At 44.6% G+C, this 22,063-nt stretch overlaps 2 protein-coding genes across 3 annotated transcripts in view; both read right to left on the bottom strand.

The window, feature by feature from the left end:
• Positions 1–13,124: 13,124 nt before the first annotated feature.
• On the bottom strand, positions 13,125–16,903 carry LOC106578031 (tripartite motif-containing protein 16). The gene is made up of 5 exons (XM_045700600.1): positions 16,813–16,903; positions 15,593–15,650; positions 15,292–15,449; positions 15,095–15,154; positions 13,125–14,551 (listed from the first exon to the last, which is right to left on the bottom strand). Exons 1-5 carry the CDS (start codon positions 16,901–16,903, stop codon positions 14,028–14,030), a joined length of 891 nt encoding a protein of 296 aa, XP_045556556.1. The 3' UTR covers positions 13,125–14,027.
• LOC106578015 (serine/threonine-protein kinase D3) overlaps positions 16,746–22,063 on the bottom strand; it is a 27,628-nt gene continuing 22,310 nt past the window's right edge. The window contains exons 12-19 of one of the 2 annotated variants that reach the window (XM_014156546.2): positions 20,125–20,153; positions 19,868–19,940; positions 19,611–19,717; positions 19,169–19,330; positions 18,865–18,963; positions 18,479–18,746; positions 17,727–17,812; positions 16,746–17,401 (exon numbers count right to left, since the gene is read on the bottom strand). In XM_014156546.2, coding sequence (XP_014012021.1) covers positions 17,237–17,401; positions 17,727–17,812; positions 18,479–18,746; positions 18,865–18,963; positions 19,169–19,330; positions 19,611–19,717; positions 19,868–19,940; positions 20,125–20,153 — 989 coding nt within the window. In that variant the 3' untranslated portion in view covers positions 16,746–17,236. The remainder of the gene's footprint in view (positions 17,402–17,726; positions 17,813–18,478; positions 18,747–18,864; positions 18,964–19,168; positions 19,331–19,610; positions 19,718–19,867; positions 19,941–20,124; positions 20,154–22,063) is intronic. The other variant, XM_045700495.1, reaches the window with a different exon arrangement.

Below are 22,063 nucleotides of genomic sequence, written 5' to 3'. Positions count from 1 at the left end.
ACTTGTCCGTGTAGACCAATTTGGGTTTCCAATCTCTCCAAAAGAATGTGGTGATCGATGGTATCAAAAGCAGCACTAAGATCTAGGAACACGAGGACAGATGCAGAGCCTCGGTCTGACATCATTAAAAGTTCATTTACCACCTTCACAAGTGCAGTCTCAGTGCTATGATGGGGTCTAAAACCAGACTGAAGCGTTTCGTATACATTGTTTGCCTTCAGGAAGGCAGTGAGTTGCTGCGCAACAGCTTTTTATACAATTTTTTAGAGGAATGGAAGATTCGAAATAGGCCGATAGTTTTTTATATTTTCTGGGTCAAGGTTTGGCTTTTTCAAGAGAGGCTTTATTACTGCCACTTTTAGTGAGTTTGGTACACATCCGATGGATAGAGAGCCGTTTATTATGTTCAACATAGGAGGGCCAAGCACAGGAAGCAGCTCTTTCAGTAGTTTAGTTGGAATAGGGTCCAGTATGCAGCTTGAAGGTTTAGAGGCCATGATTATTTTCATCATTGTATCAAGAGATGTAGTACTAAAACACTTTAGTGTCTCCCTTGATCCTAGGTCCTGGCAGAGTTGTGCAGGCTCAGGAAAACGGAGCTTTGGAGGAATACGCAGATTTAAAGAGGAGTCCGTAATTTGCACTGGAGAACCAGGAAAATCAGGAAGATGGCGACGGGGAAATGCAGCTAGTTAACGTGGCTCCGGTGGCAAAGAGAAGGATACCGTCGATTCAAGCAGAACACAGAAAGTTTGAAGAAAAATGGACAGCCAAGTATTTTGTGTACTGCATGATGGGACTAGCTCACTTTGTCTTATTTGCCAGAAGGCAGTCAATTGTTTTAAATTAGCAAATTTAGAGCGACATTTCCAGTCACACCATGACCACTTTAACAAAACATATCCGCCAGTGACAGAGATAAAGGGAGAAGTAAGGGGAAAATGTGAACTTATTAAACTGACAAACATTTTAGGAGTAATTAAATAATGTTATAGTCAATCACAGTGAGTTGTACATATGCATCTCTCATAACAATCAATTGAGAGAGTAGGAGAGAGAGATAGACAAGAAGAGATTTAAACCCTTTTAAAACCTTTATTATTAACCCCCTAAACAGTAGAATCAGTTACTTTATCTATTTTCACTCCAGATAGAGGATTTTTAACACCATACATTTCCAATTATTTAAAAAAATAGGAGGAAGTTACTGAGTTACTGAGTGTCAAATCTGGAGGTCAAATTTGACATTTACATTTTTCTGTCATTTAGCAGACGCTCTTAACCAGAGCTACTTACAGTCAGACCAGGGCAGGCAGGGGTCATATGGAGAGACAGGGTGGAGGTACAAGTATCCATAGCCAGGGGAAGTTGGGGTGCTGAGGGTGGTGCAGCACCCCCTGATAAATCACAATAAAAATATTTTAATACCCCTTTGTGAGCGGAGAAAAACACTTGTCAACAGAGTGAGTAGAAAAAACTGTCTTCTATGGTTTATATTTCTATGGCTGGTTGTGGCTGTAGGATTGCCTTTTGCAGATTTCAAAATATAATCACGGGAAAAGCATATAGTTTGGAAAGCAAATGCTTACTGCTGAAAAGAGAAGACTAATCTGGGATTAGACTATGGCTTCATCTTCATCATTAGGTGAGTCAGCGTCCTGCTGGAAATGTCAACGTCGAAAGTTCTTTGTTGGGTCCAATACTAACGCAGACAAGGCCTTCACCCAAGCTGGGTATTCTAACTGGAAGAATACTAGTGATAGTACTAAAGTAGTTGCTAGGCACGCATCAAACAAAGAGCAATTTAAATGCACTGCACTGTGGAAAGAAAAACTAGTTTGACATGCTATGGGAACATCAGTGTCAAAACTTGTTAATGATGAGCAGCTGGCAAGAAATCGCATGTATTTATAAGACCTCAGAATAAGACCCAGATGCAGACCGTTCGAATCACAGATGTTTATTAACAAAAACAGGGGCAAGCAAATGACAGGTCAAGGGCAGGCAGAGGTCAGTAATCCAGGGCAGTGTCAGATAGATACAGAAACGGCAGTCAGGGTCAGGGCAGGTGAAGGGGTTAAACCAAGGCTCTCCTCTTTAGGAGACCTCTGTGTGTGTTAACACCTGTTTTGAGTGTTGTGTCCTTCAGACACTATCAGAAGGCAGAAACCGCCTACGTCCATACTCCTCCTGTCTGGGCCCCACCTGGTTATTTGAGGTTCTGAGAATACGACTGGTTTTCTGAGAACACAAGGCTTCCGCAGGCCTGGTGAAAACAGCCAGCTGTCAGAAGATGCTTGGACTCGTTCACCTTGTTATTACCTTATACTTGTGATGAAAGGTCAAGCTTCGGTCAGACCCACTTCTGAGCTTTTAATTGCTGACAAGATGGTTGCTGCTGTCAGAGGGAGGTTAGATTTATTAGCCTTATTCTGAGCACAGACAGTGCAAGCGGCAATGAACGCAGAGACGTCAGGGACCATGGTGGGCCACCAAAAGCACCTCACGGACCTGCTTCTCTATTCCCCAGATCAGTGAAGCCGCCAGACACGAGGTAGAAAGGATGGTCTCAGGGTCCTAGGGTGTAGCTGCGGGGCTATAATGGCGTGAAAAACGAATCCGACTTAACATTCTTGGACCCCAGGCGGTAAGAGATGGTAAAGTTGAACCGGGTGAACAGCAGGGCCCATCGAGCTTGCCTGGAGTTGAGACCCTTGATGGTGCGGAGATATTCCAGGTTCTTGTGATCCGTCTACACAATGAATGGATGTTCCATCCCCTCTAACCAGTTTCTCCACTCCTCCAATGCCATCTTCACCGCGAGTAGTTCTCGATTCTCCACACCATAATTCCTCTCCGTGGCGTTAAGATGATGGGAAAAGAAGGCGCAGGGATGCAGCTTACGGTCCAGGGCAGAACGCTGGGACAGGACGGCCCCCACTCCAACATCCGAACCATCTACCTCCACCACGAACTGACGATACGGGTCCGGATGGATCAATATAGGAGTTGTGGGGTTCTCGGGAAGCTGGGGTAGTTTGGGGTGAGGTGCCGCTGGTAGCGCGGTAACTGACAGTCTGGGGGGTTACTGTAGTGGCGGGCTGCCTAACAGACAATCTGCGGAATTGCTCCAGCAATGTATGGAAAGCACGGCCATGGCGTTCCGCCAAGGTCTGGAATCCTCCCATAAGACCTTGAAGTAACTCCTCTTGTCTTCCAATGGTGGCTCCTTGGGAGGAGACGATGTTGGGGAGCTGGTCTGAGTCTGTTGGGTCAGTCATGGCCTTAGGATAAGACCCAGATGCAGACAGTTTGAATCACTGATGTTTATTAACAAAAACAGGGGCAGGCAAACGACAGGTCAAGGGCAGGCAGAGGTCGATAATCCTTGAGCCTTGAGACAATTGAGGCATTAATTATGTATGTTTGCCACTCAGAGGGTGAATAGGCTAGACAAAATATTTATGTGCCATTGAATGGGGTAATGTAGTAGGTGCCAGGCACATCGGTTTGTATCAAGAATTGCAACGCTGCTGGGTTTTTCAAGCTCAAAAGTTTCCCGTGTGTACCAAGAATGGTGCACCACCCAAAGGACATCCAGCCAGTCTGACACAACTGTGGGAAGGATTGGAGTCAACATGGGCCAGCATCCCTGTGGAACGCTTCTGACACCTTGCCCTGACGAATTGAGGCCGAATTAGGAAGGTGGTTCTAATGTTTGGTGTACCCAGTGTAAATTGTGTCATTCCATTATCGATCTGATATTTTGTTTACTAGGCTTACTACTTGGTACCGCAGTTTTATTTCTGTTCGCATTCGTAGTTTTGTAAGACAACCTGCTATCCACTATATTAGTTTACATGCAGTATCTTGGTAAGACAGCTGTGTGTGCAGCTGCATTCTCATAGGGTAATTCACCTATTACAAACAGCGTAGCCTATATTCATTACCAAAACGGCCTTGCTGGAGGGTGCTGTCCATTGTGCTGTTACAGTGTAGCAGAGATAGGCTACAGATTTCAAAATAACCTAATGATCTCTGCATTTGAACCTTATATTTATTTTGGTACATTGTGATTCTATATAATTCAAATAAAATGTAAATTGCCCCTGAGTCACTTTATCCTGGGGCCAAGTCTGGTGGGAGTATAGACTTACACTCTAGTGAGATGTTAGACCAGAGCAGACGGGGGTACAGACTTACTCTCTAGTGAGATGTTAGACCAGAGCAGACAGGGGTACAGACTTACCCTCTAGTGAGATGTTAGACCAGGGCAGACGGGGGTACAGACTTACCCTCTAGTGAGATTTTAGACCAGAGCAGACAGGGTACAGACTTACCCTCTAGTGAGATGTTAGACCAGGGCAGACAGGGTACAGTCTTACCCTCTAGTGAGATGTTAGACCAGAGCAGACTTACCCTCTAGTGAGATGTTAGACCAGAGCAGACTTACCCTCTAGTGAGATGTTAGACCAGAGCAGACTTACCCTCTAGTGAGATGTTAGACCAGAGCAGACTTACCCTCTAGTGAGATGTTAGACCAGAGAAGACGGGGGTACAGACTTACCCTCTAGTGAGATGTTAGACCAGAGAAGACTGAGTGCAGACTTACCCTCTAGTGAGATGTTAGACCAGAGCAGGCTGAGTACAGACTTACCCTCTAGTGAGATGTTAGACCAGGGCAGACAGGGTACAGTCTTACCCTCTAGTGAGATGTTAGACCAGAGCAGACTTACCCTCTAGTGAGATGTTAGACCAGAGCAGACTTACCCTCTAGTGAGATGTTAGACCAGAGCAGACTTACCCTCTAGTGAGATGTTAGACCAGAGCAGACTTACCCTCTAGTGAGATGTTAGACCAGAGCAGACGGGGGAACATGAAGGCAGCGTTGGTGATCTGCTGACTGATGTCCTCATCCTCGTTGAAGGGGAACGTTCCGCTCAGGCTGACGTACAGGACCACGCCCACAACCTCCCACATGTCTAGCGAGTGGTTGTAACCATCGCTAGCACGTTTGGAAAAGGAAAATTATATTACTATATATTAAAAGGACAGTATATTACTATATGAAGTTTTGTGTTGTGTTTTTATTTCCCATAGCTCACCATAAAGGGAGTTGCAATAGTGTTGAAGTTAGTTCAGTTGCAGCTGTTCAGAAGTACAAAAAATGTCCAGGACAGTTCCTAGTTATAATTAAGAAGTACAAGAAATAACTATTTAAGGTTTGTTTAAATGTAAACACTCTGACGAGACTCTAAGACAACTAAAATACACACTTCATAGCAGAAACACTCAAAGACAAAAATATCATATTTAACACAGAGTTTATTAGGTGTATAGTAGAAATACAGTATTAGTGGACATTAGCAGAGAACCTCAACCAGACACTCAGACTAAGTCTTTCTTAACATATTGAATATGTAAACACAAGGCCCTGTTCACACTCAACCTACCACACATTTGGCACAGCGGTTGTGATACAGCAGAGAGTTTTTCTGCGCCAAAATAATTAAGCGCTGTGGAGACACCACCGCACTATGGTAGTGTAAATATTTTTTTCACAGAAACTATGACAAAAATATCCTTCACATCACAACCATTGTGTTAAATCCGTGGTAGGGGCGGCAGGTAGCCTAGTGGTTAGAGCGTTGGGCCAGTAACGGAAAGGTTGCTGAATTGAATCCACGAGCTGAAAAGGTAGAAATCGGTCATTCTGCCCCTGAACAAGGCAGTTAACCCACTGTTCCTAGGCTGTCATTGTAAATAAGAATTTGTCCTTAACTGACTTGCCTAGTTAAAGGTAACATTTAAAATACATCAGTTGTTCAACCAAGCAGGCAGGAGGAGGTGATGCTTTTGAACACTTGGTCAGGTTGGAGTCAGAAGGGACCAAGGTAGAGTTTCATATAACCAGTAGAGATCTCTATATATCAATAATGACAGTAAATATCACTATATATCAATGATGACAGTAGATATCACTATATAACAGTAGATATCAATATATATCAATGTTTCCCAACCAAGGGTACTTGGACCACTGGGGATACTTGACCTATTAATAGGGGGTACTTGAGAAGACTCACGAGACCATAGACCTACTGGTAAAATGCACACGAGGAGGTACTTGAGTACTCCGGGCAGAGCAAAATTCAGTTGGCAGTACAGTAACTGAAAAAGGTTGGGAACCACTGGTGGAGGTATACACAAAGCCCCCCCCAAAAAGAATATTTTAGAGTAAATAAAGTCAACATTTTCACAATTGAGCTGATGTCACTAAACACACTTAGATAAACCAAAAGCTATCTATGTCAAGCTAATATTTGTCATGGTAAATAATATTTTAGGAGCCACTTCTCTGTCCGCAGTTGTTTCAACTCATACAGCGTTATGACACTTATGCATGTTATGTACACTGTAATGTTATTGTGTGCTTTTTTTCTTTCATTTTACTCATTACATCATTTAGATTGAAAGGAAAGTATTTGTCTTTTAATTATTTGAAAATAACTTTCCTTCAATTAAACATGTGCTACTCTTACTTTGTTAAAACAATTATCTGTTATAAAGTTTTATTTGTCTGAACATTTTTTATTTGTTTGACCTTGATTTTCACTAGAATTAAACTGAGTGGTTTGTACAGCCTTCCCTGTGGCTCAGTTGGTAGAGCATAGTGTGTGCAACACCAGGGTTGTGGGTTCGATTCCCACGGGGGGCCAGTACAAAAAAAAAAATGCATGAAATGAAAATGAAATGTATGTGTAACGATCGTTGTGCAGGAAGGAAGAAGCGGACCAAGGCGCAGCTGGGAGCGAACTCATGTCATTTATTACAGACTGAAATAACACGGTCAAAACAGAGAATAAACGTATCGCTACTGCTCCAACAAAAAGAGACAACAACCCACAAACATCGTGGGGGGGAAAAGGGACTTAAATATGATTCCCCAATCAGAGGCAACTAGTGACAGCTGTCTCTGATTGGGAATCGACAGAACCCAACATAGAAATACGCCCCAAAGCAAGGCTATACCAAAAACATAGAAAATAAACTATAGAAATGCCACACCCTGACCAAAATAGAAGAGTTCACCTGGTCAGGGCGTGACAGTACCCCCCCTCCAACGGTGCGTACTCCCGGCGCACCAACCTAAAGTCTATTAGGGGAGGGGACCCGGGTGGGCGCCTCACCCTCGGTGGAGGCTCTGGCCCCGGGCGTGTTTCTCCCCCTGCCTCCACCCTAGCCCTACCCCTCTGGCCCGGACTGGACCACGGTGGAGCGGCATGCTCAGGCTCCGGAGCGGAGCCGCCGACCGGAACAGGACTGGTCACCGGTGGACTGGACACAGGCCGTGCCGGACTGTGGACACGCGCCGTGGGCCTGGTGCGGGGAACAGGGACGGGCCGGACAGGACCGGGGACACGCACCACCAACCTGGTGCGGGGAGCAGGGACGGGCCGGACTGGCCTGGGGACACGCACCACCAACCTGGTGCGGGGAGCAGGGACGGGCCGGACTGGCTTGGGGACACGCACCACCAACCTGGTGCGGGGAGCAGGGATGGGCCGGACAGGACTGGGGACATGCACCACTAACCTGGTGCGGGGAGCAGGGACGGGCCGGACTGGACTGGGGGCACACACCACTGGCTTGGTGCGGGGAGCAAGGACGGGCCGGACTGGGGACGCGCACCACTAACCTGGTGCGGGGAGCCGGGCCGGACTGGACTGGGGGCACACACCACTGGCTTGGTGCGGGGTGCAGGGACGGGCCGGACTGGACTGGGGACGCGCACCACTAACCTGGTGCGGGGAGCAGGGATGGGCCGGACAGGGGACACGCACCACTGGCTTGGTGCGGGGAGCAGGGATGGGCCGGACAGGACTGGGGACACGCACCACTAACCTGGTGCGGGGAGCAGGGACGGGCCGGACTGGACTGTGACCGCACACCGGCGACACAGTGCGCATAAGCGGCGCCGGATATCCTGGACCGAGGAGGCGCACTGGAGGTCTGGAGTGCACAGCTGACATCACCCGTTCTGGCTCAACACCCACCTTAGCCTGGCAAGTGTGGAGCGCTGGCACAGAACGCACTGGGCTGTGTAGCCGTACCGGAGACACAGTGCGCGTCCTCGGCGCAGGATACATCGGACCGAGAAGGGGCACCGGAGGCCAGGAGCGCTGAGCCGGCACAACACGTCCTCGCTGAACACTCCCCCTAGCCCGGCAAATGTGGGGCGCTGGCACAGAGCGCACTGGGCTGTGCAGGCGCACTGGCGATACCGTGCGCACCTCTGCCACCCAAGGCTCTTCCTCCACGCTGTCCCTACGCAGGTCCTCCAGGACCTGCCACATCTCTGCCTCCTCCTTCGCCGTTATCCCCCACGAGAGCAGTGGTCTGGGCTCTTCCTCTGCCCTTCCGGACCACCCCATTAGCCCCCCCAAAAAAAACTCTTGGGGGTGTCTTCCGGGCCTCCTCGACCGCCGCCTGCGACTCCTTCCACCGGCTGGCATCACCTCCTCGACCTGGGAATCCTTCCGCCAGGGTCCTTTCCCCGACATGATCTCCTCCCAGGTCCAGAACTCCTTTCCCTCGCGAGCCCATCTCTCGCGCTCCTTTTCCTCCCGCTGCTTGGTCCTGGTTTGGTGGGTTGTTCTGTAACGATCGTCGTGCAGGAAGGAAGAAGTGGACCAAGGCGCAGCTGGGAGCGAACTCATGTTATTTATTACAGACTGAAATAACACGGTCAAAACAGAGAATAAACGTATCGCTATTGCTCCAACAAAAAGAGACAACAACCCACAAACATCGTGGGGGGGAAAAGGGACTTAAATATGATTCCCCAATCAGAGGCAACTAGTGACAGCTGTCTCTGATTGGGAATCGACAGAACCCAACATAGAAATACGCCCCAAAGCAAGGCTATACCAAAAACATAGAAAATAAACTATAGAAATGCCACACCCTGACCAAAATAGAAGAGTTCACCTGGTCAGGGCGTGACAGTATGATATGTATGTATTCACTACTCTAAGTTGCTCTGGATAAGAGCGTCTGCTAAATGACTAAAAATGTACATATTCAACTCTTACTAATTCCCTCATTTTCATCATGCATCTGGCTGAACCCCCTTGACGCACTTCTTACTTTGTCCGAAATACCTTCAGCATTCTCCCATAATGTCAAGAAATGTCCCTCTTTGATAACTAAGTGGATCTTCCTAGATTCTCAGGTCTTTACAGTATTTTTATGGTGAGGCTACAGTATACTTCTCATTCGTAGTAGGCTAAGAGTGTTAACCACAGGATCAAACTTTAAAGTGACTTTCTGACGTCATCACATTATTTTAAGTCTGGGTGAGATGATAGGAAAGAAGAGGCCTTCCCCCCAACAGGTCTGACAGGTCTTCATGTCCACTTCATACATGCATGCCAGGTCAGAATTAAGGAAGAGACAATAGTGTTGAGCCACAGACAGACTGCCGACTACTGAGACTTGTTATTTAGCATAAACACTAAAGGCAGAAAATCTAATAGGAAACACAGAGTTTATTAGGTATATAGAAGAAGTACAGTATCAGTGGACATTAGCAGAGCAGCTCAATCACACACTCAGGCTCAGTAGCACTGTTTATACCTGCCGCTTATATGCCATCTTGTCCTGATCTTGTACTTATCTTGTCCAGATCTTGTCCTGGTCTTGTCCTGATCCAGTCCTGGTCTTGTCCTGATCCTGGTCTTGTACTGATCCTGTCCTGGTCTTGTACTGATCCTGTCCTGGTCTTGTACTGATCCTGTCCTGGTCTTGTCCTGATTCTGTCCTAGTCTTGTCCTGGTCTTGTCCTGACCTTGTACTGGTCTTGTACTGGTCTTGTACTGATCTTGTCATGATCTTGTCATGATCTTGCCAGTTTACACTTATAAGATCTAATCAAAATCAGTTCACAATGCATCTTGTAATCGTCTACACATCAGGATAAAGGACTCATGTTAGAACCAGGTATTAAAGTGGCTTCTCACAGGCTGATCAGATCAGTTACTTTTTAAGATGCCTGTGCTGTAGCAACAGTACATCGTTAATAGGGAAAACTCAGAGTGATGCCAAGTGGAAATATTGTTTGCAATCATCTAACAATAACATATGTAATTAAATAATTACACTTACATTTCTGATGGTGCCGTTATATCCACATTGCAGCACGTTTTCCCCCATTCCCCATGACCTTTCTAAGGTCTTCCAAAGCCAAGTTAACAAACAGATTACCGACCATTTCGAATCCCACCGTACCTTCTCCCTGCTATGCAATCTGGTTTCCGAGCTGGTCACCTCAGCCATGCTCAAGGTCCTAAACAACATCATAACCGCCATCGATAAGAGACATTACTGTGCAGTCGTATTCATCGACCTGGCCAAGGCTTTCGACTCTGTCAGTCACCACATTCTTATTGACAGATTCGACAGCCTTGGTTTCTCAAATGATTGCCTCGCCTGGTTTACCAACTACTTCTCTGATAGAGTTCAGTGTGTCAAATCGGAGGGCCTGTTGTCCAGACCTCTGGCAGTCTCTATGGGGGTGCCACAGGGTTCAATTCTCGGGCCGACTCTCTTCTCTGTATACATCAATGATGTTGCTCTTGCTGCTGGTGATTCTCTGATCCACCTCTACGCAGACGACACCATTCTGTATACTTCTGGCCCCTCTTTGGACACTGTGTTAACTAACCTCCAGACGAGCTTCAGTGCCATACAACTCTCCTTCCGTGGCCTCTATAACTGCTCTTAAACGCAAGTAAAACTAAATGCATGCTATTCAATCGATCACTGCCCGCACCTGCTCGCCCGTCCAGCATCACTACTCTGGACGGCTCTGACTTAGAATACGTGGACAACGGCAAATACCTGGGTGTCTGGTTAGACTGTAAACTCTCCTTCCAGACTCACATTAAGCATCTCCAATCCAAAATTAAATCTATAATCGGCTTCTTATATTGCAACAAAGCATCCTTCACTCATGCTGCCAAACATACCCTGGTAAAACTGACCATCCTACCGATCCTCGACTTCGGTGATGTCATCTATAAAATAGCCTCAAACACTCTACTCAACAAATTGGATGCAGTCTATCACAGTGCCATCCGTTTTGTCACCAAAGCCCCATACCCTACCCACCATTGCGAACTGTACGCTCTCGTTGGTTGGCCCTCGCTTCATACTCATTGCCAAACCCACTGGCTACAGGTTATCTACAAGTCTCTGCTAAGTAAAGCCATGCCTTAGCTCACTGATCACCATAGCAGCACCCACTCATAGCACGCGCTCCAGCAGGTATATCTCACTGGTCACCCCCAAAGCCAATTCCTCCTTTGGTCATCTTTCCTCTGCTGCCAATGAATGGAACGAACTTCAAAAATCTCTGAAGCTGGAGACTCATCGAAAGGTAGTACATGCAGGCAAGAGCGTAGGCAAAATGTATTCAATAGGATTGGTTGTGTAACGTTCGTCGTAAAGGGTAGACCAAGGTGCAGCGTGTGTTGGGTTCATCATATTTTATTGAAAGGTGAACCAGCAAAAACAAAACAATAAACACGACAACGAACGAAAAGTCTTGCAGGCTACTAACAGCTATGCAAAAACAAGATCCCACACAGAAGGAGGGAAAAAGGGCTGCCTAAGTATGATTCCCAATCAGAGACAACGATAGACAGCTGCCTCTGATTGGAAACCATACTAGGCCAATCAAAGAAAAAGACAACATAGGAATATAACACAGACTGCCCACCCCACACCCTGACCTAACAAAATAGAGAAATAAGCCGTCTCTCTCAGGTCAGGGCGTGACAGGTTGCTGGGAAAGTTTAAACGAAAATGACTTTTGCATTCGTTTAAAAAAAAACAATTGTCATTTGTCAAGAGTTTTGCTCTCGCTTTAAAATGTAATAAATGTATTGTATAGTGTGTGTGTGGCAGGCTTACAATGATGGCAAAAAACTACATTTGAGAGTGCGCTGACCCTGGTGCTAGAGGGGGTACGCAGCCTGAGGTTGAATGTTTGAAGGGGTACAGGACTATAAAAAGTTTGGGAACCACTGTATTAGGTGAAACACCAAAGTATGCTATCACAGTAGCAAGATTTGTAACCTGTTGAAACAAGAAAAGGGCAACCAGTGAAGAACAAACACCAAATACAACCCATATTTATGTTTATTTATTTTCACTTTTGTACTTTAACTATTTTAATCAATGTACAAAGCCATAATATGACATTTGAAATGTCTGTATTCATCTGAAACATTTGTGAGTGTAATGTGTTGGTACCACTATTCTGGGCTCCGTTATTTACTTAACAAATAAGGAGCACTCAAAACGTGCACTTATAAATCATAACAATTTTTATCAAAATACAGCTGTAGACAGAAGTCAAAGATCAGACATACAACTGATGTCTCTCCTGAGTTCTGCCCCGAACCAAAAGAAAGACGGCATCTTATATACCCGAGATCAAACCTTATGGTATGATCTCCTATGTCAAACCCTGCATAAGCAGCTAAAAAAACAAGTTATTCTTAACACAAGGTTTCTGAGAACCGGTCTCAGCGGTATGCAAATCTACCCTAGTTTCAGAGAAAAACAGAAGCTGTCTCTCTATCACACACAGTCCCTTTTCTCACCATTTCTCACAGATGCAAGGCTGCGGGTTTTAGCAGAGAGCTAGACACAGACAGAGGCCTTAATAATCAGCTATACAGTGAGCATAAATACAATGGCACGTAAGCAAATTAATAACAACATAATCAATAGTGGGGTTCTTTAGAAGACCCCCAAAATCAACTTTAACCCTACAAATGTTTACTGTTAATTTCTGATTGTTTATTTCGCTTTTGTTTATCTATTTCACTTGCTTTGGCAATGTAAACATATGTTTCCCATGCCAATAAAGCCCTGAATTGAATTGAGAGAGAGTGAGAGAGTGAGACATAAATAATTAGCTCTGACTAAAGGGGGAAATTAGAATTTACAAAACGAACAAACATTTTAGACGTAATTCAATGAACGCTATAGCCAATCACACCGAGTTAAGTTCACACCTTAATAAGAAACAGAGAGAGTAAGAGAGAGAGATAGACAAGAGTTTTAAACCCTTTATTATCAAGCCCCTGAACAGTAGTATCAGTTACTTGATCTATTTTTCACTACAATAGTGGATTATAAACACCTTACATCTCCAAAGATTTCATAGAAAATGTAGCTAATTACTGAGTTACTGAGTGTCAGATCTACAGATTAGCAATACTGTTTATTGTTTGGTAAACAGCCCCATCAGCTGGTCAGGTTCATGATGGTTGATCAAGCAGTATGTGCAACCTAAGAGCAAACTATCCCAATGAAATCTATCCAATGATGTTAGGGGAAAATCCTAACTTCCACTTCAGCCAAATGTTCACTATGTCTCCTATTGACATCAATGCATGAATAAGTGAAAATGTAACTCGGAGTAGAGTTTAGGATTCTCACCTAAATACGTATTACAGCACATTACATGATAGTAGGAAAACAACTGAGATTAATACCAAGGACCCTATATTGATTAATTGACATACAGTACATAGATAATAATTAGTGATGATTAACAATATTCAGCTTTTGACATGAAACTGAAAATATATTGTGATGAATCTGAGATTACAACAGTAAAGTCAATAAATATCTAAAGATCCAATCAAAAATGAGCATTATAAAGCTTCACTCTCGTGTGGTGACCTCTACCACAGTTCACACAGCTCTGAAGTATCATTAGTGTGCTGATAACAAACCCCAGACTCCTTATAGAGGGGCTGACTGAATCTTGTCTGAACTCTATGGAGGGTCATTGTGTCAGAAACACTTGATGAATTTGAACATGCAGTATAAGATTAAAACATAGTTTTATCAAAATATATTTAATTCCTTCAATCTCTAAAGAGCAACAGTGAAGGAATTATATAGCTAAATATCAAATCTTTGAGGGAAAAAAAGCATGGGGATTTCTACCACAGTTTACACAGCTCTGCAGTAGTACGCCAAAGCATAATCCCAGGATAGAGGGGCTGAGTGAATGTTGTCTTGGCTCTGTGGAGGAGGGTCATTGTATCAGAAGAGACGCTGTAGAAGGGCAGAATACCTGCCTTGTGATTCAGGTACACTCCTACACTGGAGGACAGAGGGCCTAATACTTTAGTCATAACAGTATTGTGGTAGAAACTATAATCATTACTTGTGCAGTTTAAACTCCAGGACTTTTCATTTAGCCAGAATAAGGAGTCTTTAGCTGACCCTCTAATGACGTCTTTATAGGAGACTGCTGTATGAACATACTGGACACTCCTCTCAACCTCCCAGTAACAGCGGCCAGACAGACCCTCTCTACACAGCACCTGAGAACACCCAGTGAATCTTTCTGGATGGTCAGGATATGGATGGGGTTGTCTTGTATATGTCACCTTTCTGTTCTCCTCAGACAGGATGAGGTGTTTGTGTGCTGTGTTTGTGTCCAGTGTGAGCTGACAGGAGTCTAGGAGAAGAGCAGAGACCAATGATGGGAGACAGATAGAACAATAAGTTAACTTGGTCCCACTGTATTTGAAGTGCATCTTATGAATGCTTCATATGCACTGCATAAATGGGTCACAAATCATCTATAACCGTATTTTATGGTCTATAATAGATTAATATATGTGAACAAATAAATGTATGGTTATGTCACTAAGTTATACCACATTACGGTTATAGATAATATGTGAAGCATCTATGTAGCGCTTATGAAGCCAATATGAAGGCTTTATGAAGCTTTCAGAAAATGCACTTCAAATAAAGTGGGATTGTTAAGTCAAATACTGCCCTGTCTCTGATTATAGCAGAGTAGAGATTCGAGCAATATGAGAATCAGATAAGCAGCTAACTAGTCTGACTATATCTACTATTGCTATATATTTACATTAATATATTTTAGGGTTTGTGAGGAGTGTCAGTAAATAGACACTGTTAGTTACTTCAGGATAAAGAGCACAAAATTAAATAGAACAATTGAATGTATCTCTGTGATAAACAGACCCACATTTTAAGAACTGTTCTCTGGTCTTGGGTTCTGGAGGCAGTAAAACATCCACTGTTTTCACTACAGACACACAAACACATTCACAAAGAGAGTGCATGTTATTATCACCATACCATATTACAAATGTATAGAAATATGGATTTGTTAAAGTACATAACTTATTATTTAGCATTATTTAAGAATTATTTTCAACCCACCTGTAGTGGAGATATTGGTCCATTCTCCTTTCAGGAGGTCTTCTAGTTTCTCTCTCAGCTCAGACACAGACTTACTCACAGCTCTGAAGTACTGAAGAGGACAAACAACGATACTGGGTAAGTCTGAAGATACACTGGGACTGGAGAGACTGATAACTCTGTAGAAAAAGAAAGAGAGAGAGTGTGGGGGGGGGGGGAGATAGAGAGAGGTAGAAAGCAGATGATTAAGAAACTGTATATCTTCACTATGGATAGATGTAGCCTCTAGTTTTCATGTAACGACGTCAATTTAGTAAGTTACCTGGAGGAAATGGATGTGATCCTCTGTGTGTGAGAGCTGTTCCAGCTCAGCGTCTCTCCTCCTCAGCTCAGCCACCTCCTGCTCCAGTTACTTCAGGAGTTCTTCAACTCGACTCACTTCAGCCTTCTCCTGGGAGTAGGTCTGATCAGCTCCTTCACCTCGGGGGCGCCTTCTCTCAATGGATCGGATCAGATCAGTAAAGATCCTCTCACTGTCCTCCACTGCAGAGCTCTGTGTGCGTGCGTGCGTGCGTGCGTGCGTCTTGCAGCCCAAAAATCTAAGGGGGAACAAAGTACATGAGGAGGCTTGAGGGAGTTCTGGAGGGAGCTAGGCTGCCAGTCCAGATGTTGGAGAATTTAGCATTTTTCAAACACCCGAGTAAGCTTTTTCCTGAAATCTAGAGCCACACTCGTTATGTTTAATTCTATTTTTTTTAAATGTCAATTTTTCTACATATTTAAGCATAACTCTTAAGCTGTCTGTATCCTCCAGACTGGTGCTTCTTTTTATAAAGAAACTAAATACGCTTCTCTGCATCTCTTCTAAAATCTGGGCATAAGATTGAAAGGAATTATTTAGTACCTTTAGTTATTCCTTGCTTTTCTAAAGTCTACCAACCTTGCCAGCAGGCATGCCAGCTAATATACTATAGTTAGACAAGCTAGCTACTATAAGCTAGCTACTATATAGTAGCTTCTTAGTAAGCTAGCTACTATATAGTAGCTTCTTAGTAGCTAGCTATGAGGTTGGGAACCTATCTGGGCTAGCTAAATTCAACTTTATAAAATCGTTAGGCGGCTAGTATTATTACAGAGAAACAACAACAAAAATTAAACAGGACAAATCTGTGGCCCCTATGGGCATGACTCCTCTGGAGAGAGAGATGAGACCGATCAGTTACGTTTTCTCAGAAGAGGTTGTGGGAGGGGTTTTGCCAGAGGGCGGGGTTAGAGGGAAGGGGGGAGGAGAGAGCGATAGAGAGGAAAAGACAGAAAGAAAGACAACCTAGATTTAAACCCTTTTAGAGCCTTTAATATTAACCACCTAAACAATAGCACCAGTTAAATGTATCTACTTTCACTCTATATAGAGGATTTTAAACACCATACATTTGCAAATATTTGATAAAAAATTACTGAGTGTCGAGCCAAGAGATTAGCAATGCTGTTTATTGTTTGGTGAACAGCACCATCAAGTGGACAGGGGTATCGAGAGCATACTGTCGGGCCGCATCACGGCCTGGGACGGCAACCACACTGCCGCTGACCGCAAGGCTCTACAGAGGGTGGTACGCTCAGCACAACGCACCATTGGATGCACACTGCATGCCCTCCAGGACACCTACAACACCAGGTGTCACAGGAAGGCCAAAAAGATCATCAAGGACTTCAGCCACCCGAGCCACGGCCTGTTCTCCTGGCTTCCATCACTCAGACGCAGGCAGTATAGGAGTATCATGGCAAAAAATCACAGTGATCATATATCTTTTTAAGACTTTTGTCCATACAAAAAAGCTTAGGTCGCTGTGTGCTTCTTTAACAGTTCATCAGAATTCCTTTTGTTTTTGCTGGTCACCACTGAAACACACCAGTAGTCCAGTAGCCATCTTGTCCGGCCATTGACCTTTCACCTTTGGGCCTAGGGTCACAGGCTGTTGTCGTGCCCGGGGGTCCAGGGGAGGTGAGAAGGGAAGAGCAGACCCCTCTCCTGGGCGTGGAGTCTCCAGTGGTCCTCGTCTCCCTCATGGGTCAGGTACTGGCAGCCCATCCTCTGCTCAAACTCCCTCAGGTCACACCACAACTGGAAGTCCTGGGGAGTTAAGGTCATGGTTAAGAATAGGGTTATGGTAAAGGGTTAGGAGAAGGGTTGGGATAGGGTTAGGGTAAGTGTTAGAGTTATGGCTAGGGTCTCTTGATCCTCCCACCCCTATGGGTGGTCAGTTCCCGCTCAGCCCAGTCAAATCCCTTCTCTGTCCTGATACAGCAATGGTGGAACAAGCTTCCCTATGACGCTAGGAGAGCAGAGTTCTTGGCATCTTCAGAAAACATCTGAATCCCTACCTCTTCACACAGTATCCTAAATAACCCCCCAGCCTGTCAGTGATTGTCCATTCATACAGGTTGAGATCTCTTACCTGTAGCCAGGGGTGTCCCAGGGCCTTCCCCACACTGAACCTACGTCTCACTGACACCTGGAGAAGGTTGTTGATCAGACTCACCGCTACAGAGAGGGAGAGATAGAGAGAAAGAGAGAGAGAGAGAGAGATGGAGGGAGAGAGTGAGAGAGAGGCAATGTCAGCCCTAAATGCTGATTCATTGGCCTCTGCTCCCCACCTTTGACAAAACACTAGGGGAAAACTCTGCTCACCCTCTAGTGACATGTTAGACCAGGGCAGGCTGAGAACAGACTTACCCTCTAGTGACATGTTAGACCAGGGCAGGCTGAGAACAGACTTACCCTCTAGTGACATGTTAGACCAGGGCAGACAGGGTACAGACTTACCCTCTAGTGACATGTTAGACCAGGGCAGGCAGGGTACAGACTTACCCTTTGGTGACATGTTAGACCAGGGCAGACAGGGTACAGACTTACCCTCTAGTGAGATGTTAGACCAGGGCAGGCTGAGAACAGACTTACCCTCTAGTGACATGTTAGACCAGGGCAGACTTACCCTCTAGTGAGATGTTAGACCAGGGCAGACAGGGTACAGACTTACCCTCTAGTGAGATGTTAGACCAGAGCAGACTTACCCTCTAGTGAGATGTTAGACCAGAGCAGACTTACCCTCTAGTGAGATGTTAGACCAGAGCAGACTTACCCTCTAGTGAGATGTTAGACCAGAGCAGACTTACCCTCTAGTGAGATGTTAGACCAGAGCAGACTTACCCTCTAGTGAGATGTTAGACCAGAGCAGACGGGGGAACATGAAGGCAGCGTTGGTGATCTGCTGACTGATGTCCTCATCCTCGTTGAAGGGGAACGTTCCGCTCAGGCTGACGTACAGGACCACGCCCACAGCCCACATGTCCAGCGAACGGTTGTAACCATGGATACTGATGACCTCGGGCGCCAGGTAGGCCGGCGTGCCCACCACTGAGCGGCGGAAAGACTTCTCGCCGATTATGCGGGCGAAGCCAAAGTCACACAGCTTAACCTGAGAGGAAGGAGGAGAGGAGTCACTGTAAAGTCTGATGTTTGAAGGATTATTAACCAAGTAGAGTCTCACAGACAAATTGAGGGAGATTGACAAGTGTACACGCACACACACCAACCTGAGGGAAGGGATCTGGGGAGGCCACCAATACATTCTCAGGTTTCAGGTCACAGTGAGCGATGTGTTTGAAGTGCAGGTAGCGCAGGGCCTCTAGAATCTACACACACAAGTCTGTGAGTCAACAAAGATCAAAATCAAGTGATTTAGAAATCAATGGAATCTTTGAAGTGATTTTACAGAGTGGCATACGCAGCAAATGATGACAGACAAGTATTACAAAAGTACTACTTTTCCCCAGAACTACTTCAGTACCGCAGACCGTTGAAGAAATAATCTGTGTTCCCTTGCTACGTGACCAGTACCTGTGTAACCAGGAAGCGTGTCGTGCGCTCTGGCAGACGGCCCTTTTCATTGGACAGAATCATCTCCAGCATGTCTCCATGGAGCTTCTCCATGACAACGAAGACATGCTCCAGGGTCTCAAACATGCCCTCCAGTAGAACTATACCCAGGTGAGACAGATTCTGGACACACACAATGGATTGTTTATTTATTTAACCTTCATTGAACTGGGCAAATCAGTTAAGAACAAATTCTTATTTACAATGACGGCCTACACCGGCCAAACCCAGATGACACTGGACCAATTGTGCACCGCCCTATGGGACTCTCAATCACGGCCAGTTATGAAACAGCCTGGATTCGAACCAGGGTGTCTGTAGTGACGCCTTAAGCACTGAGATGCAGTGCCTTAGACCGCTGTGCCACTCGGGAACCATCCAAACACAGATCTAGAACCTTCACCTGTAGAATTGCCTGCTCGTTCCTCAACTGTCTCTCCTGTTTGGTAGGGAAACGGGTTTTGTCGATGACCTTGATGGCCACAGGGTGACCAGACTGTCTGTGGGTGCCTGGGGACGAGAGTAGACTCTCAGCTAGCCATCTAATACAATGATAATACACTATATAATCTGAATAGAAGGAACTAAATGTTCCTAACAGGTAACGGTATAGAAAGTATATCTTCTAGTGTATCGTATCTATAGTGATGTCAAACCCACCTCTATACACCACTCCAAACTGTCCTGAACCAAGCACCTCATCAGTGAAGATCTGATACACTGAACTGACGTCCTGAAAGACACACACACATAAACACACAAACATAAATACGAATGTGCAGAACACACACAAATACAGTGTTAGTTACTCATCTATCCATTTCAGACAAAAGCAACGAGTCTTTGAGAGTTCATACACAATATAGATCCATTACCCTCCATCATAATAACCCCTCCTACAAACCTCTCCCACTTACCGGTTTCTCTCCACTCTGGGGTCCATGGTCTATAACAGAAAGAGTATTCTTTGATCAAAAGTTAAGGAATATGAACATGGAGATGAACTAAATCTAACATCCCTTATGATGCCAGCTTTACTTCAAAACCTTTATGCAAAACCATGTGAGAGACCATCCCTTGGCATGTCACTTAGAGATATGGAGAGTTTGGCCAACAGTGACACGGGATGCCATGGTGGAGAGTCAGGGCGCTCACAGAGGGTTCAGTCAGAAACCTCAATGACTAAATTCTCTAAATGCGTTACTAGGATGTCACTCATTTGCAAGTCTCAGAACAATAGTACACCACAGAGTTTCTAAACCCAGAGGTGCAACATTGTGAGACTACCGGGAACGATTGCGAAACAGACCACGCAGACCAGGCTGATTTTGCGGTTTGAGAAGTCAAAGGGCCGTGTTCAAGAGGATCAAAAACGCAATGTATATCATGGATAAATTGTGACTGACTGATCTACAAATAATAACGAGTCGTTCTTTATGATGAGGTGATTTGTAGATCAGTCAGTCGGTAGTCACCTGCAGTCGTTTTGATGCTCTCGAACACGGCCATTGAGAGAAGTGACAAATTCTTCCTTAAAACCTGTTAGGGCTAGGGGGCAGTATTGTCACGGCTGGATAAAAAAACATACCCGATTTAATCTGGTTACCACTCCTACCCAGTAACTAGAATATGCATATACTTATTACATATGGATAGAAAACACCCTAAATTTTCTAAAACTCTTTGAATGGTGTCTGTGAGTATAACAGAACTCATTTGGCAGGCAAAACCCTGAGACATTTTCTGACAGGAAGTGGATACCTGATGTGTTGTATTACCTTTAAACCTATCCCATTGAAAAACACAGGGGCTGAGGAATATTTTGGCACTTCCTATTGCTTCCACTAGATGTCACCAGCCTTTACAAAGTGTTTTGAGTCTTCTGGAGGGAGATCTGACCGAACAAGAGCCATGGAACGATGATGGCCCATTAGACACCTGGCGCGAGTTCATGTTGGGTACCCTCGTTCCAATACGTTATAAAAGAGTATGCATTCGTCCACCTTGAATATTATTCATGTTCTGGTTAAAAAAGGCCCTAATGATTTCTGCTATACAACGTTTGACATGTTTGAACGAACGTAAATATATTTTTTCCCCTCGTTCATGACGAGAAGTCCGGCTGGCTTAGATCATGTGCTAACAAGACGGAGATTTTTGGACATAAATGATGAGCTTTTTTGAACAAAACTACATTCGTTATGGACCTGTGATACCTGGAAGTGACATCTGATGAAGAGAATCAAAGGTAATGGATTATTTACATAGTATTTTCGATTTTAGATCTCCCCAACATGACGTCTAGTCTGTATCGCAACGCGTATTTTTCTGGGCGCAGTGCTCAGATTATTGCAAAGTGTGATTTCCCAGTAAGGTTATTTTTAAATCTGGCAAGTTGATTGCGTTCAAGAGATGTAAATCTATAATTCTTTAAATGACAATATAATATTTTACCAATGTTTTCTAATTTTAATTATTTAATTTGTGGTGTTGAATTGACTGCCGGTTATTGGAGGGAAACGATTTCCTCAACATCAATGCCATAGTAAAACGTTGTTTTTGGATATAAATATGAACTTGATAGAACTAAAAATGCATGCATTGTCTAACATAATGTCCTAGGAGTGTCATCTGATGGAGATTGTAAAAGGTTAGTGCATCATTTTAGCTGGTTTTATGGTTTTGGTGACCCTGTCTTTGAATTGACAAAACATTACACACAACTCTTGTAAATGTACTGTCCTAACATACTCTAAATTTATGCTTTTGCCGTAAAACCTTTTTGAAATCGTAAAACGTGGTTAGATTAAGGAGATGTTTATCTTTCAAAGGGTGTAAAATAGTTGTATGTTTGAA

This window comes from Salmo salar, chromosome ssa18 (genome assembly GCF_905237065.1).
Source record: "Salmo salar chromosome ssa18, Ssal_v3.1, whole genome shotgun sequence".
NCBI lineage: Eukaryota > Metazoa > Chordata > Actinopteri > Salmoniformes > Salmonidae > Salmo > Salmo salar.
The sequence above is the reverse complement of the archived record's forward strand: the minus strand, read 5'-3'. Positions and strand labels throughout refer to the sequence as shown.

Excerpts from the sequence above, each read along its gene's own strand:
- LOC106578031 (XM_045700600.1), bottom strand. The coding sequence starts at position 16,903 with ATGGTGCGTTGTGCTGAGCGTACCACCCTCTGTAGAGCCTTGCGGTCA. Across the intron at positions 15,450-15,592 it reads ATCACATCCATTTCCTCCAG|AGTTATCAGTCTCTCCAGTC; the intron begins GTAACTTACTAA and ends CTTTTTCTACAG. Across the intron at positions 15,155-15,291 it reads GACCAATATCTCCACTACAG|TGAAAACAGTGGATGTTTTA; the intron begins GTGGGTTGAAAA and ends GTGTGTCTGTAG.